Here is a 14,747-nt window from a genome sequence, read left to right on the forward strand (position 1 = left end):
AAAAAAAAAAAAAAAGCAAGAGCAGAAAAGACACTTCAACTCCATTTACTACATTTTGATCAAAAACTGCTTTATTCAGATTTACTACACATTATTTAGCTATATCAGCAAACTAATTATTCAGAAAATATATCTATTAAAGTTGAATGAGCTCAAAAGAGTTCTTTAGATAGTATCTCTGTATATTATCTCTTTGTGTACATACTTATATTTTCATTCATATTTTATGGTAGCTTCTTTGATACACTGTTCAAATATGCTTGACCACTTTTATTTTTATAAATTAGAGAAACTGCTTAAATTACTTTTTAAAGATAAGGGACTAGAAGCTTCTAGTTAATATCTACATTTCTAGAATATTGCCAACTGAAGAATTAAAATTTGGATTTAAATTGGATTCATAAAATTTCCCATCTTAAACATGTTTAGTCTCTGTTGCATTTAACAATTATACTTTTTCATAATTACAAACCATTTTTCATTTAAAGTAATAATCCTTAAGCATAGTATTATGTTGTTTTATGAAATATATTTCTGACTATAACATTTTTCTAGAGAATGATATAGTACCACACAATTTTCTGCTTTATTTTATTTTTGCTCTATTATTCTTCAGTCCTACTACTCAGAACAAGAACTTGTAGATCACCCAGTTTTCTGGAATAATCTTTCCCTAGAGGCAGATAGCGGACATATATTTTAATAACTTTAGAAGTAGTACAACAGTTGGGATATTCTCTACAATAGAAATGTATTAAAATTATTTAAAAATTCAGAAATGAACATATCTGTTAATTGTATAAGCAGTATTTTTTAAAATTAGTTTCCTGATTATGTTGTGTTTAATTTTACATGTACCATTGCATATACATTACTGTTTAAGTCTGTTCATCTGAACTTTTTCAAAATTTCACATATTGTGAATTTCTAATTAATGTGAACACTGTCGTACTATAAGTTGCTGAAAATAAAGACCTTCAATCACAATGCTGTAAGTAGAATTCATTTTTCCTAGATGTATAAATTTCTTGATTTTCTATCACTGTTACTTGTCTGCATGCAATGTTTTAACATAACTCCATAGCAGATACTGTGAAAAGGAAAATATAAATACCTAATACAATTTGACAACCTATGAGTAGGTATCATAGAGACTGCTAGAAACATATTTTGGCACATATTCTGAAAACAATGTAACCTTTTAGTGCTAGAAGTTTACTTTCAGTATAGGGTGTACAAAATTGTAGCCTAAGAAATTTATTATACAATTGTAGAGATCAGAATTCAACATCTTCTCCACAATTAAAATAGTCTATTTTGCAACTTCCTTGAATTGTTAGCCTAAATAAGCTGATGTGATGTGTACCTCAATGCATGAGGGAAAGTGGGTAGGTGAAAGTTCTTAAAAGCTGTAAAATAAGGTTAAATGTTAAGTGTGTTATTCTTGTGGGATGTTTTATAAGCCAATATATCAAATTATATTATATGCAATTACCCATCACAATATGATTAATTAGCTGTAATAATTGGCTGCTAACTGAATTATGTTGGCTGCTGTTTAGCACATTGTGGTGAAAACGGTCATTTTTTAAAAAATTATCACGAATTTCCTGATGGAACAATAAAGTTCTAAATGTCCATAGAGGCAATATTCTTGTTAGGTAAACAAGCCAAGATGTGTGTAGCCAATTAAACCCCAATTTGCATGACTAAAGGCTCTTTAGTGATTCATGCAACCACGTAAACTGAAACAACTGCAGCCAAAGGCACATTAACCATCACCCCTTTTGAAAACTAAATTCTTGATGAAAAATTCTTCAGATAAGGGAAGTTACAATCTAGCCTAACACAAATATTGGATCCCTCGTTCTTCTTTTTATATCCAGCAGAAATGTTTCATTTAAAACAAAGCTGAATCCAAAGGTTTCTACCTGGATTCACCATTCCAGCTGTTACCAAGTTGAAAGATTATGGAAGCGGATGGAATAGTTACAAAAAGGCCAGCAACAGAAAAATTAGTAAAAATTTCTAACCAAACAATTGCCAGCAAATCAACACCACAGGAGTTAAGAAATTGGAAAGTCAGTTGTAGTCAGAAAAAATGACCTTGATGGAAATATTAAAAATTAGCTATGCAAAGGGGCTGAAACTTTTCTTTAAGTCCAGAGAAAGGAGATAATATTCAGAAGTGGCTCAAGTAGATGCCTCCCTGATTCATCCTAATATTAAGGAGGAGATCACAATCAGAACTGCAGGTTTCTGTTATTACAGCCTATGTCAATAAAATATAGTTCTAGTCTTCTTATGGAGAGGATTTCTAGAACTGGTCTACCTGGGAGACGCTGACATCACTCCACATATCAACATCCCCCCCCCAAAAAAAGGAGCCATAAACAGAGGTTACAAATACAATATCCTCAATCCCACAAGCTAGCAAAATAAGGGCCACCCAAGATTAATTCGACGAAACTGGAAAGGAAGAGGGGCCAGATGTTCAACCTGATGTTAGAAAAGGCATGATTGCAATGGGGAAAGCCAAAGAATATCCCAATTAAGTCCCTGCGAGCTTTGCCCGTTCATACAGAGGCCTCTGATTGTACTGATCACCTTAAACCAGTGTTTCTCAACCTTGACCATTTTAAGGCACGTGGACTTCAACTCCCAGAATTCCACAGCCAGCAATGCTGGCTGTGGAATTCTGGGAGTTGAAGTCCACGTGCCTTAAAATGGTCAAGGTTGAGAAACACTGCCTTAAACTATGGAAAGTGTTCGGGTAAAATGGAAATTTGCCCTCCTGGAAACCTGTCTACTGGTCAGAAAGCCCTAGTACTGACAGAAGATGGGAAAAACCGACTGGCACACCAGATTGGCAAAGAGCGAGACCCAGGCTGGACTCTCCCCCTCTTTATATACTCATTTTTGTACTCTTATGTTCTCCCTCTCCAAACTCACCCTCCGGGCTTTCCGACTGGCGGGTAGATCCCGGGCGGCCGCTCCAGGGGATCGACGGTCCACCGAGCGTTTCCTCCTCCTCCGAGACGAAGTCGGGGTGCGCAAACTGAGAAATTCCGAACTCGACTCCATCGGTTCGTAGAGCGACTGCGGGGATGCCGAAGCGGTCTCGCCTCCGCCAAGAGGATCGGGGCGGCCAGAGCCACCCGAGCCGCTGCGGAGCACCACCATAGCGGCCGCCTCCCCTCAACTGCCTCTGAATTCTGGCGCCACAACCCCGAGCGCCATCTCGTCACCAACCGTCCCCGGATCCCTCCGCCGTTCTGGCCTTTTTTTTTTTTTCTCCTTGCGGGGCTAATTTTCAGCCAAGCCGCTGCTAAGTGACCCGTCCCGATTCAGAGACCTGGGACGACACGGCTGACGAGGTTGCGCTCGGCTGGATTACTTCTCTCTGGGTGCTATTTCGGCTCCCCCCCCCATTAAATAGATCCATTGCCGCGGAAGGACACAACGCGCGTCCTACTCCTAAAGTTTTTGGCGCGTGGCGACTTGGAGTGCGGCTTGTTTTCCTTCGTTCTGATTGGTCGGCGCTGTGGCGCGCGGCGGTTTTGCTGCTCCTGCCCGGGAGGCGCTCAATTGGAAAACATTTAAAAGTTGCACGACTCTCTGGGAAAGGCGCATTTTCTTATACCAGCACAACTAGCCACTTTATACTTGGGAACTCACAAATATCCGCACAATAGGAATACATATAAAGTTGCACTTGTATGTGATGTATATTCCCAACTGCAAGACAAAAAAAATGCCACTATTCTGGTGGAACTGGCAATTGCATAGAACAACCTTAGGCAAACCGGATTAAAGCTTGTAAGGAAACTGGATTCCTGCCAGCTGGGCTAATCGAAATATATCAATTACCAGAAGAAGCCTATATGCGCTCTTTTTGCGATATAAAAAGCGATTCCACGGAAAGGGATCAGCAACGGTGCCTTTGTAAAGTGCGGTACTTGGCAATATGCATTTTGAACTAAGCACGCAAAGAATTTAAGCGGTTTTGCTCGGCATTACCAAAATGGCCCTCTTTGGAAGAAAAAGAATCGCATTTCCCATGTAACTTTGCTTCTGCTATTCGGGGAACAGAAGGGAGAGAGAAGGCAATCCTTTACTGCAAACGAAAGATGCCAAGACAGCTTCCATCTGAAGAGAAAAAAAAAGTTCTGGCTTCGGTCACAGCCAATTAAAAAATCCGCTGCAAAAATAAAATTACTCCCTTAGTCCTCCTTTTTGTCTCCTTTAAAGATACTCCCCTGTGACGCTTTCCCGTGAATAATCCCCACCATTTTACCTGCATTTTTTTTAACAATTGTACCGAGAATGTAATCAGCTGGCGGATCAACTCTTTTGTATAAAGGAGGCCTTTTTCTTTTCACAGTCCGTTCCTTCCCTATTGGCCTGCGAAAAGTCAAAATAATTTTGCGCCTTGGCAACACATCGGAATGGCACACAGCACTGAATTGCACTAAGGTGGCCGATCAGAGTTAATTTTATGTTCAAAAAGAAACCAGCTTCCCCCCCCCAAAAAAAATCTGCAACAGCTTTATAGCCCCACCATGAGATCCCTTGATCGCTGAGATTACTACGCCTCCTTATAGCTCCCACGGAGCCACGCAGAGCTTGCATCCAGGGTCTCGCACAACGTATGGAAGCAGGGTACTAACGCGGAGTAGGCCCTGACATATGTCCCTTTAAGCAAAGCGGTATTCCCTTAATTTTATTCCCTAACCAAGCAGTCCTCCCACAGCAGTTAAAAATGAAAATGTTTCCTTACTGAAGAGGCTTTGGGGGACTCAGGAACGTCGATTCCCAAATGAAAGATTTTTCTTAATCCGATCAGAAAGCTGACTCTTCTCTACAACCCGACAAAGAGACTCATTTTCTTTCAGACAACAGGCGGGACTTTGCTAATCCCTTTACCTTCCTGCCGGGAAAGGCTTCACCTGTTTGACTTCTAGTACCCAGCTGCTGTTAAAGGCGCAGAAGCAACGCCCTGCAGAAGTACTTGAAAGGTGGAATTACGTGTCTTATTTACATGATGCACTAATAGTAACAACAGCAAATATTTGTTTGGGTTGTATTTGTTGGGTTGTATTTTACACATTTGTTTTTATGTCCCCCTGAAAATTAAAACCTCTTTCTCTTCCATTTGGTTTTCCAAGGTGATGATGAATTAAATTATGTCGTCCATCTTTAAACAACCGTGGACTGCTAACAATCAATTATAATAAAATCTATAACAGGTAAAAGCTGGCAAGCATGAAAAAGCTTTTCTATCTTTCCCAGCGCTAGAGCCGTTTCCAGAGGGCAGGATCTTCGCACAATGTAACCCAAGATAGATAATTGGAGCCTGGTCATTTGTGCCTCCGGGGAGAACTTTGGTTGAATTGTTCAACGATCCATTGGTTTGTTTTCTCGACTGTCCACGACATGCTATTCAGGAGTATTTGAGGCTTTACTCCTAGGCAAGTGTAAAATAAACGTCTCCGACTTAGCACCCTTTATTTATCCGAGAGACAACTTCCAGACTTTCCCAATAGCCAAAGACCATTGATTGGAAATTGTAATCCCAATACACTTAGAAGGAAATTGATTTAGAGGTCTGATATTTATGGTTATAACTTTAGCACGGACACTCCTGGAGAGACATAACGATGTAAACAGGCCTGTCTTTACCTGAAGTGTAGTGAGCACTTAAAGCAATGTTGCGGTAAAACGGGTGAGAAGGGGAAGGAGAGACCAAGCTCCACAACTGACACCAACCCGAAAGCTATAAAGTATTTTGGGTGTTCATTTGCGCTAGTAAAAGATTCGGCGTCGCATTTAGGTGCGAACTGCAGAGACTCGTATTCTAAGCGCGCAACACACACACCGGTGTTGCGACAATCTTGCTTAACCTCTTCGTCTCCTTTTGGCTCGGTTTCCCTTTGGTTGGGTCGAGCAGCCTTCCAAGGCAGCCGCGTTTCCGGGGGAAGGCGTTCCTTGTAACGCGTCCCCCCAGGACGTTCGGAACAGCACGCGTGGAGCGATGCTTCTTCAACCGCCCTCCGTTGCCGGAGACGAGCGGCTTCTTGTTCAGGCTTTCTTCGGGAAATGAATCCCTTAATCCTTTCCCTTGGCCAGCCAACAGCGGGCTTCAATGGCGGAGGTGGAGGCTGCTCAGGCTGGCTACCAACCGGTCGTCCCTTCTCGCTCCGTTTGCGTTTATACAAGCTGCTATTGGTAAGAAAGCGGAAGGGAGGACGGAAGGTATCATAAAACTTAGCGATCGCAGTTATCGTTCCAGAAAGTCTTAGTAGGGCAGCTGGTGCCACTAGATCAGAAGTTTCCCCAGCCCTCAAAACAACCCGGAAGCATTTTTTGAGAAAGTTTGATTTACTATGTGCTCACAAATTGATGCAGGACCAGCTTAGATTAATATAATATAATACAGTTAATAATGGTAATGTAAAACAAGGAATGTCTATGGCAGACATGTCAAACACAAGGCCCCGGGGCTGGATGCGGCCCACAAAGTGGTTTTATGTGGCCTGCGAGGTCATCCTGGAAACAGGGAACGGGCCCCGCTCCCTTGGCCCTGGCCCAGGCCGGCCGGGAGGGAGCCAATGTACAATTTTGTGGTGGCCATCTATGCTGAAATGCATTCAGTCTTAGCTCCACGAGGCCGTCTGGAAACAGCAAGGGACCAGCCCCTGCCGCGTCGGCCCCACCCCCTGGGTGCATGCTGGGGAGGTGTCACCCTTTGTGAGGAATGAAGAAATGCACCATTGCCTGGAAGTGGCCAGCAAATGGCCCTCGCCTACTTCAATATCCGGCTTGATGGGCTCTGCCCTGGTCCCACCCCTTTCTGCCAGAGACCCTCAGATCTGTCCCACTCCTGCCCAGGCCCCCACAGGCACCCTTGACGCAAATGATGTAGAGCTGGCCATGCCCACCCAGTAGGCCATGCCCACCCCATCCACGCCCACCCAGTAGGCTGCATCCATCCTGGCCACACCCACCCAGCCCCCTGAGGGCAACTGCAATGCTGATGCGGCCCTCAATGAAATTGAGTTTGACACCCCTGGTCTATGGGGATTCTCAATCATCCAGGTCATGGTTATCCCAAAGGAGGCAACTGGACTTTGTTTTTCTTTAGGACAACCATGACCTGGATCACTGAGAATCTCCATAGACATTTAGCTATGCACTTTGGGATGAACATCCTTCAAATGGTGCAGGAGTATGAACAGATTTCCAGAAAACATTGCAGACTACAGGAATCATTTGTGCTTCAGTTTGAGATGCAGACAACACAGACTCATCCCCAACAGCCTGTGCCTGTCTTCAATAGTGAAGGGACACAGGGCAGAAAACATCCTGCAGCCAAAAAGGCTCCACACACATTTGCACTATTCAGGTGACTCAGGACCCAGAAAAACCTTCAAATGGCCTCAATGACTCTCTAAAAGAATGCAAATGACCAGCTGTCTGCAAGGAATATAAATCCTTCCATTCCCCACCATTCAGTCAGAGCTAAAAAAGCTTAGATGAGAAGAGAAATGTCTTCAAAGAAAAACTTTGGGTAAAAGAAGGAACTTATTTAATCAACTTGATGTTACACCTTCAAAGCTATCCTTTGCTTTTGCTCCATTCATGATTGAAATCCTGTTTGTTTTTCTTATTGGGAATTTCATTTTTGGTATCTCTGGTAAAAAAAATAATAAGTAGATGTATACAAAATGTATACATACCCTGGCAGAATTAAACCCTGATTCAAAGTCATTTATATCCAACTATACAATAGTGGAGAAGAGAAAATGAATTGAATAGAAGGTGGGAATGGAGAATAACCTTGAAAAGGTTTAATATCAGGAAGCATATTCAAAATTAAGATTTTAGTAGCAGAAGGCATCTTGAAAATGTATGAACTGGTGTTTTTATTTCTCTACAGTGAAGAAAATATCTGGAAGCTCTGTGAATATATCCGAAGCAAGAATCAATACCCTTTAGAAGAATTTTATGCTGTTTTCATTTCCAATGACAGAAAAATGGTGAGTTGGGATGTGGACGTTATATCTGTATTTGATTAAAAAAAAACCATGCTGACTCATAGTTCAAATTAACACTGCAGTAATGATTAGTATAATTGGATGTGTATGAATAGAATACTCATTGGGACTTATCATTAGGTAAGTCTTTCTCTTTCCTCTTTCTCTTCTCTTTCTTTCCTCTTTCTCTCTTTCTCTCCCTCTCCCTCCAGGTTAGGAGAGAGAGAGAGAGAATGAAAGGCAGACGGCGCCAAACGGGCAGGGAGGGGGAGCAGGACGGGAGGCAGCGGCTCCAGTGGCAGTGGTGGCGGCACAGCAGCGGCCACTGCAGCATCGTCGGGAGTCCACGCCACCCCCAGCCTGGCCGCCGTGTCCTCAGCCGAATGGGTGGGGAGGGGGAGTAGGATGGGAAGCAGTGGCTGCTGGCCGCTGCCCCCATCGCATCCTCAGCTGAACAGGTGGGGAGGGGGAGGACGGGAGGCAACGGCTCCCGGCCGCCGCCCCCATCGCGTCCAGGGAGGGGGAGCAGGACGGGAGGCAGCGGCTCCTGGCCGCCGCCCCCATCATGTCCTCAGCTTATTTTCCGGCGTATTTTCCAGCGTATAAGACGACTGGGCATATAAGACGACCCCCGACTTTTGAGAAGATTTTCAGGGTTTAGAAAGTCGTCTTATACGCCAGAAAATACGGTAATCATTACTAATTTATCTGAGAGGGCCAGATTGGTCTAGTGCAAGGGTAGGCAACCTTGGCTCTTTTATGACTCATGGACTTCAACTCCCAGAATTCCTGAGCCATGTTAGAAAGCAGGAGACCTTAGCCATGAAAGCCAGATGGGTAACTTTGGGCCAGCCACTGTCAGCCCAACTCACCTCACAGGGTTATTGTGGGAAAACAGGAGGAAGAAGATGTGTTGGATAGTTCACTGCCTTGAGTTATTTGTAAAAATAATAAAGACAGGATACAAATAAAATAATTGCCTTGCTTAGCAATAGAAATTCTGGTCCAAGTTATAGTCGTAAGTTGAGGACTACAGGTAGTCCTTGACTTAAGACCACAATTGAGCCTTAAATTTATTTTGCTAAGCGAAACATACGTTCAGTGAGTTTTGTCCCATTTTACAACCTTTCTTGCCACCGTTGTTAAGTGAATCTTGGCAGCTGTTAAGGTAGTAACACATTTGCTAAGTGAATCTGGCTTCCCCATTGACTTTGCTTGTCAGAAGGTCACAAAAGGTGATCACATGACCCAGGGACACTACAACCGTCATAAATGTGAATTTGTTGCCAAGAATTTTGATCATGTGACCATAGGGATGCTATAATGGTCATAAGTGTGAAAAACAGTCATAAGTCACTGTTTTCAGTGCTGTTGTAACTTCGAACAGTCACTAACAGTCACACGAATCTTGCAGGTTGCTGCTCACTTAGCCAATAGGAAAGGATCGTTGATGTGACAAAGCTTGGAGCAGTACTGTTTTGTGACAATAGGCCATGTGTTGAACTGTTGGTGTTTCCCCAGGTGGAAACCACTGACCCTGTTAGTGTGATTGTGTGCTGCTAGATCCAGCAACTCTACCTCATTCATTATTTACTTAGCCAACTGACTGTGTAAATATAATCCAGTGTAGCAGAATAAATGGCTGGGGAAGGGCCCGGGCAGAATCTGTCTTGAAAGGCAAACTCCTATATTTACTGTGTTATTTGAACAATGCAATCTGTTCGCACATTTTACAAAATAGAAGCAGGCAGAGAGGAGTTGTAGAAGGAACAGTAGGGAAATGAGTGCTGGACACAAGAAAAGGATTGGTATTTATTTCACTGTCCTGTTTTTGGAGGGAGGAAACCACTGAGCTTATGTTGCCAGAAAAATAATTTGTGTAGTAGATGTTAACAGCCACAAAAAATACCCGTGGGTATTTACAGGGCATTTGTTGAAAACATATTACCTATTAGTTGATGGGAGTCTGAGATGTTAAATTACTTTAACTATGTTCTTTGTAACCTGCAGGTGCCACTTTGGAAGCAGCAGGCAGGATGTGAAGAGCAGCCTGTGATCTGGGTGAACAAATCTAAATTTTCTTTGCACTGTTTCCCACTACCCCTATGATGTAATTGTTTTTTTAAAATGTATCTTATGCAACCAGATCAGTGAAAAGCACTCAGTCCAATGTTACCCAATGTGATTTTAAAATGTTTCCTCAGCCACTATGGTGGTTAAGTTAGTGGACCAGGAGTAGAGATACCAAGGTCTAGTCTATACTCAACCATAGAAGTACCCTGGATGACTTTGGGCCAATCACTCTGGCTCAGCCAACCTACATCACAAGGTTGTTGTTTGGGGAAAAATGGGAAGGAAGGAGCACTGTGCATGCTACCTTGAAGTCCTAAATGAAAGGCAGGAGATACAACTGGCAAACAACAATGTTTTCTGGATGAGTTGAATTTGAAGTCCCATCATTTTTAGCTAGTTCTATTTGGGTGATCAAATTGCAGCTTAATGTGCTGAGTCATGAATGAGTTTTTAAAATAGGAGTTTATTCCATAAGCCAGCTGCATATATTAAACTAGGAATGTGTTTCCTGGTTTATTTGATTAGAAAATCACAGGGTTTTGAAACTAAAAAGGCTGCAAAACTTTGTTTTGATGTTGATATATTCTTGGTTAATTCTAAAATGATTAACTGTAGTTTATTGATTTGAATGAAACAGACATTTTTGGTTTACTTGTTTTCCTATGCAAATGGTCAATGCAGCCTCTTAGATCTCATACATATTTTAGCTATATTTGACTTTGGTTTTTTTTCAATGTCCTGGCCCAAAGCAACCCTGGATCTAAGCTAACTTAAATCCAGGATTGCTTTGCACCAGGACATTGAGAAAAAGCTCAAATAATGTGTGCTAAACTATTTAGAATGATCTATTTTATGATTCAACTGGCTAGCATTCCCATATACCAGGGCTAAGAAGAAACCTAATAACTAAAAATGAATAAAGTAATTATATAATATATGTATAGTTGAATTAGGTTTTACATATAGAGTTTTACCCTTTTTCCAGTTTCTCCTCTGTAATCATTACAGGTTCTCATTCTCCATCTAAATATATTTTCTTTTCAGGATTACCATGTTATTTTGTTACATGTGTCGAACGGAGACCAGAACTTTATCTATGATCTTGATACTGTCCTACCTTTTCCATGCCGTTTTGGCACTTACATTGAAGAGGCTTTCAAATCGGACAGCATTATTAATCCTGATTTTCGAAGGTGGGGATATCAATCACAAACATTCTCAGCATAGCTTTAATAGCAGTAAGCCTTGGGTGTGCCAAAATTAGCTTGACATGTTACAGTTCATAATTTGAGCTTTCGAGAAACAGTTATTGGATCAGCCTGGAAAAGTGGAAAACTCTCTAACCATAAAAATAAATTTCAGATGCATACTTCTATTAATCTGTTAACTGAGTGTGTGCAAAGTAATAAAACCTTGTTGAACTAATACCAAGAATGTATCTGATGAAATGAACAGCACAAAATCTTTAAATCTTCATTTTACTGAACTCCAAAATATAAAATGATGTAGTTCATATCTATTTCAAAATAAATTGTCTTCAATAGCAGTTATTACCCCTTGTTGAAATCTTACAATCTGTAACCTAGAAGAAAGTCCCACTGAATCTCTAGCTGGACTTATGAATTGTATCAAGACCATTGCTTACTTAATCATACAGCAGACTTGTCAAACTTACGTTGTCACGTGACATCGCGCAACGTATCGGGACGGTTTTGCCATTGCTGGCAATGGGGTGGGCACGGCTTCTGGATGATGCGTCCGGCCCACGGGCCGGCAGTTTGACACCCATGTCATACAGGTAATCCTTGACTTACAACTGGCCTCTTAGCTACTGTTTGAAGTTAACCACAGGCTCCCCAAAAACTACTTACGAACTAGTTTCAAAGTTACAGTGGCTGCAACACCCTCACAGTCATTCGCCATTATGACCTACCTCAGCGATGCTGTATTTGATTTTGATTTTGATTTTATTAAATTTATACCCCGCCCTTCTCCCGGAGGACTCAGGGCGGCTTACAGCCAGTTTAAAACAATGATATAATACAATACAAAATTTAAAAAGATTAAAAATAACTATTTAAATTTGGCCGCTTCTACTAAAAATTTAATTTAAAACCCCTTTAAAATACCCCTAGCGCTCACTTCCAGCAAACAAGGAGAGATCAGGTCAGCCAGAGCTTGCAAGCTGGTGCAGGATCAACTTTTCTTACAGACTCACAGCAAACTCATGCCAAACTTGGGTAGGCATCCTGTGCTCCCCTTAACAATCCTCGTGTTCATTTAACAATTGTATCAAGGACACCAGGGAGTGCGGTCATTAAGCGAGGCCATTTTGCTTAACGATTGTTATGACATGCGATCATAATGTGCAGGCTCTGTTATGGTTGTATCTCAAGGACTTCCTGTAACTTGATTTCATTAGCCACCATGGGCTGGGTATAAACTGTGGCTTGTGAGTTTAAGTGGCTGGATTGGCACAGCTGCCGAACCAAGCAAAACACTTCATAGCTTGGCGTGATTTGCAAATTCATCAAATGGGCTTTTTTCATATACATGGAATTCCATTGTACTTCACCTTTGGCTTAAGTTGACCGACAACAGATTTACTTGTTTTAATATAAAACGTCAACCATTCACAGTTAACACAATGTGAGTCTGATGCTGAACAGCAGTTTAATATTTGATTTAGCTGTAGTTGAAAATGCTTGCAAAAGACTCAGCCTTCTGCTTTCTGGGGTAGGCAATTCTGAACACTTAAATGTTTTTCTTCCATAGAAAAGTCAGATTGGTTCGAGCTGATGTGTACCTGAAGACTTTTGCTTCTGACCGATCGCATATGAAAGATGCCAGCGGGAACTGGCTGAAATCTCCTCCCCCATATCCATGTATTGAAACTGCAGGTAAATAATAGATTTTAATTTTCCACACCAAGCTACAGTAGATCTCTTGTTAATACTGACTGAGCTTAAACATTACAGTGAAGTGTGGTTTGTTTCTATTGAATAAGCCTTAATTGGCTGAGTTTTTACAATGTAAAGCAATAGAATAGAATAGAATAGAATAGAATAGAATAGAATAGAATAGAATGGAATAGGAATAGGAATAGGAATAGGAATAGGAATAGAAATAATAGGAATAGGAATAGAAATAGAGTAGAGTAGAGTAGAGTAGAGTAGAGTAGAGTAGAGTAGAGTAGAATAGAATAGAATAGAATAAGACTTTTTCTAGAAGTCTCCAAATTGAGCTTGGCTCCTGGTGGCTCATGGATGTGTCCAGGTATTGGTGCAGCAAATGTTTTGTATCCAGAACAGTGTTTCTCAACCTTGGCAACTTTAAGATGTGTGGACCTCAACTCCCAGAATTCCCCAGCCAGCCTGAGAAACACTAATCAGAAGATCCCAAGAGTAGGTATTGCATTTTCTTAGTCTAATTAATCTCATTTTTGTAGTTTCAGCAACCCAGTTCTTTACTTGGCTCCTTCCTTACTCTCTGCTGGAGCTTAAATAATATGGATCTATCCTGAGCAATTTTCTTCCATACTCTAAGCTCATCCCACTTCTGCCATGGTGGCTTAAAGGACAACAAGAATCTAGAACATTTGGGGGACTTCATTCCTTCATGGAGCAATGTTAGCTTTGCCATCTGGAAATGAGTCTTAGAAGAAGAAAATTGAAACTAGAAATAGTTGCCTACCATGAAAACCTACGTAGCATCTTTTCTCTACTCTAAAGCAGAGAATATTGTCTCTGCTCCAAAAAAACTAAATAACTCAATGCTTTCTTCTTCTTTTTCTTTTAAGATTACAAGATGAATCTGGATGACTTTATTAGTATGAATCCAGGTGCAGGCTGGGGTTTTGTGCTGAAACTCTCTGATTTTGCGCAAGAATTTGGCAGGCAGAACTATGAAGAAGAATAACGAAGAATTAAAGTATGTATATGATTTGCCATACAATTTGTATATTGCCATGGTTAAAGTTGGAATGATGTTAATTGTGTTGTAGCAAATAAAAATAAACTTAGAAAATAAAACTTTATTTTTTGAATATGTGTGACACAAAAGGGAGCCAGTTTGGTCTAGTGGCTAGAAACCAGGAGACAGTTTTAGTTCTGCCTTAGGGCTGAAAGCTGGTTAGACGACTTTGGGCCAATCACCAGAAAACAGTCAGTTCTAATCCTGCCTTAGAGGCATAAAAGCTGGTTGGGTGACTTTGGGCCAGTCACTCTCTCTCTCTCAGCCCAACCCATCTCATAGAGTTGTTTATTTATTTATTTATTTATTTTATTAAATTTATATCCCGCCCTTCTCCTTACGGACTCAGGGCGGCTAACAATCGGGTAAAAATACACAAATAACATTACAAATTTAAAAATTAGTTAAAAAGGAAATATTTAAATTTAATCTAATTAAAATATAATTAAAACCCCCTCTTAAAGTTACCCCTAGGCCAGTCCCGCAAGCTGGAATAACCATGTCTTAAGGGCGCGGCGGAAGGAAGGGAGATCAGGGATCACCCTGATCTCTGGGGGCAGTTCATTCCAGAGGGTGGGAGCTCCCACAGAGAAGGCCCTCCCCCTTGGGGTCGCCAGCCGGCACTGTCTGGCTGACGGCACCCTGAGGAGACCCACTCTGTGGGAG

The 14,747-nt window shown here is 41.5% G+C and overlaps 2 protein-coding genes across 2 annotated transcripts in view; one reads left to right on the plus strand and one right to left on the minus strand.

Moving 5' to 3' along the window:
* ATAD2 (ATPase family AAA domain containing 2) overlaps window positions 1–3,208 on the minus strand; it is a 45,534-nt gene extending 42,326 nt beyond the window's left edge. The window contains exon 1 of the mRNA XM_029285779.1: window positions 2,953–3,208. Within this exon, the coding sequence (XP_029141612.1) occupies window positions 2,953–3,183 (231 nt within the window). The 5' untranslated portion in view covers window positions 3,184–3,208. The remainder of the gene's footprint in view (window positions 1–2,952) is intronic.
* A 2,778-nt stretch (window positions 3,209–5,986) lies between these two features.
* WDYHV1 (WDYHV motif containing 1) lies at window positions 5,987–14,121 on the plus strand. Its single transcript, XM_015824459.1, has 6 exons — window positions 5,987–6,228; window positions 7,940–8,039; window positions 10,047–10,097; window positions 11,154–11,302; window positions 12,885–13,009; window positions 13,909–14,121. The coding sequence occupies exons 1-6, from the start codon at window positions 6,146–6,148 to the stop codon at window positions 14,025–14,027; spliced, it is 627 nt and encodes a 208-aa protein (XP_015679945.1). The 5' UTR covers window positions 5,987–6,145; the 3' UTR covers window positions 14,028–14,121.
* The last annotated feature ends 626 nt before the right edge of the window (window positions 14,122–14,747 follow it).

The sequence above is a fragment of the Protobothrops mucrosquamatus genome, unplaced genomic scaffold, assembly GCF_001527695.2.
Source record: "Protobothrops mucrosquamatus isolate PMUCROS unplaced genomic scaffold, P.Mucros_1.0 scaffold2242, whole genome shotgun sequence".
NCBI classification, from domain to species: domain Eukaryota; kingdom Metazoa; phylum Chordata; class Lepidosauria; order Squamata; family Viperidae; genus Protobothrops; species Protobothrops mucrosquamatus.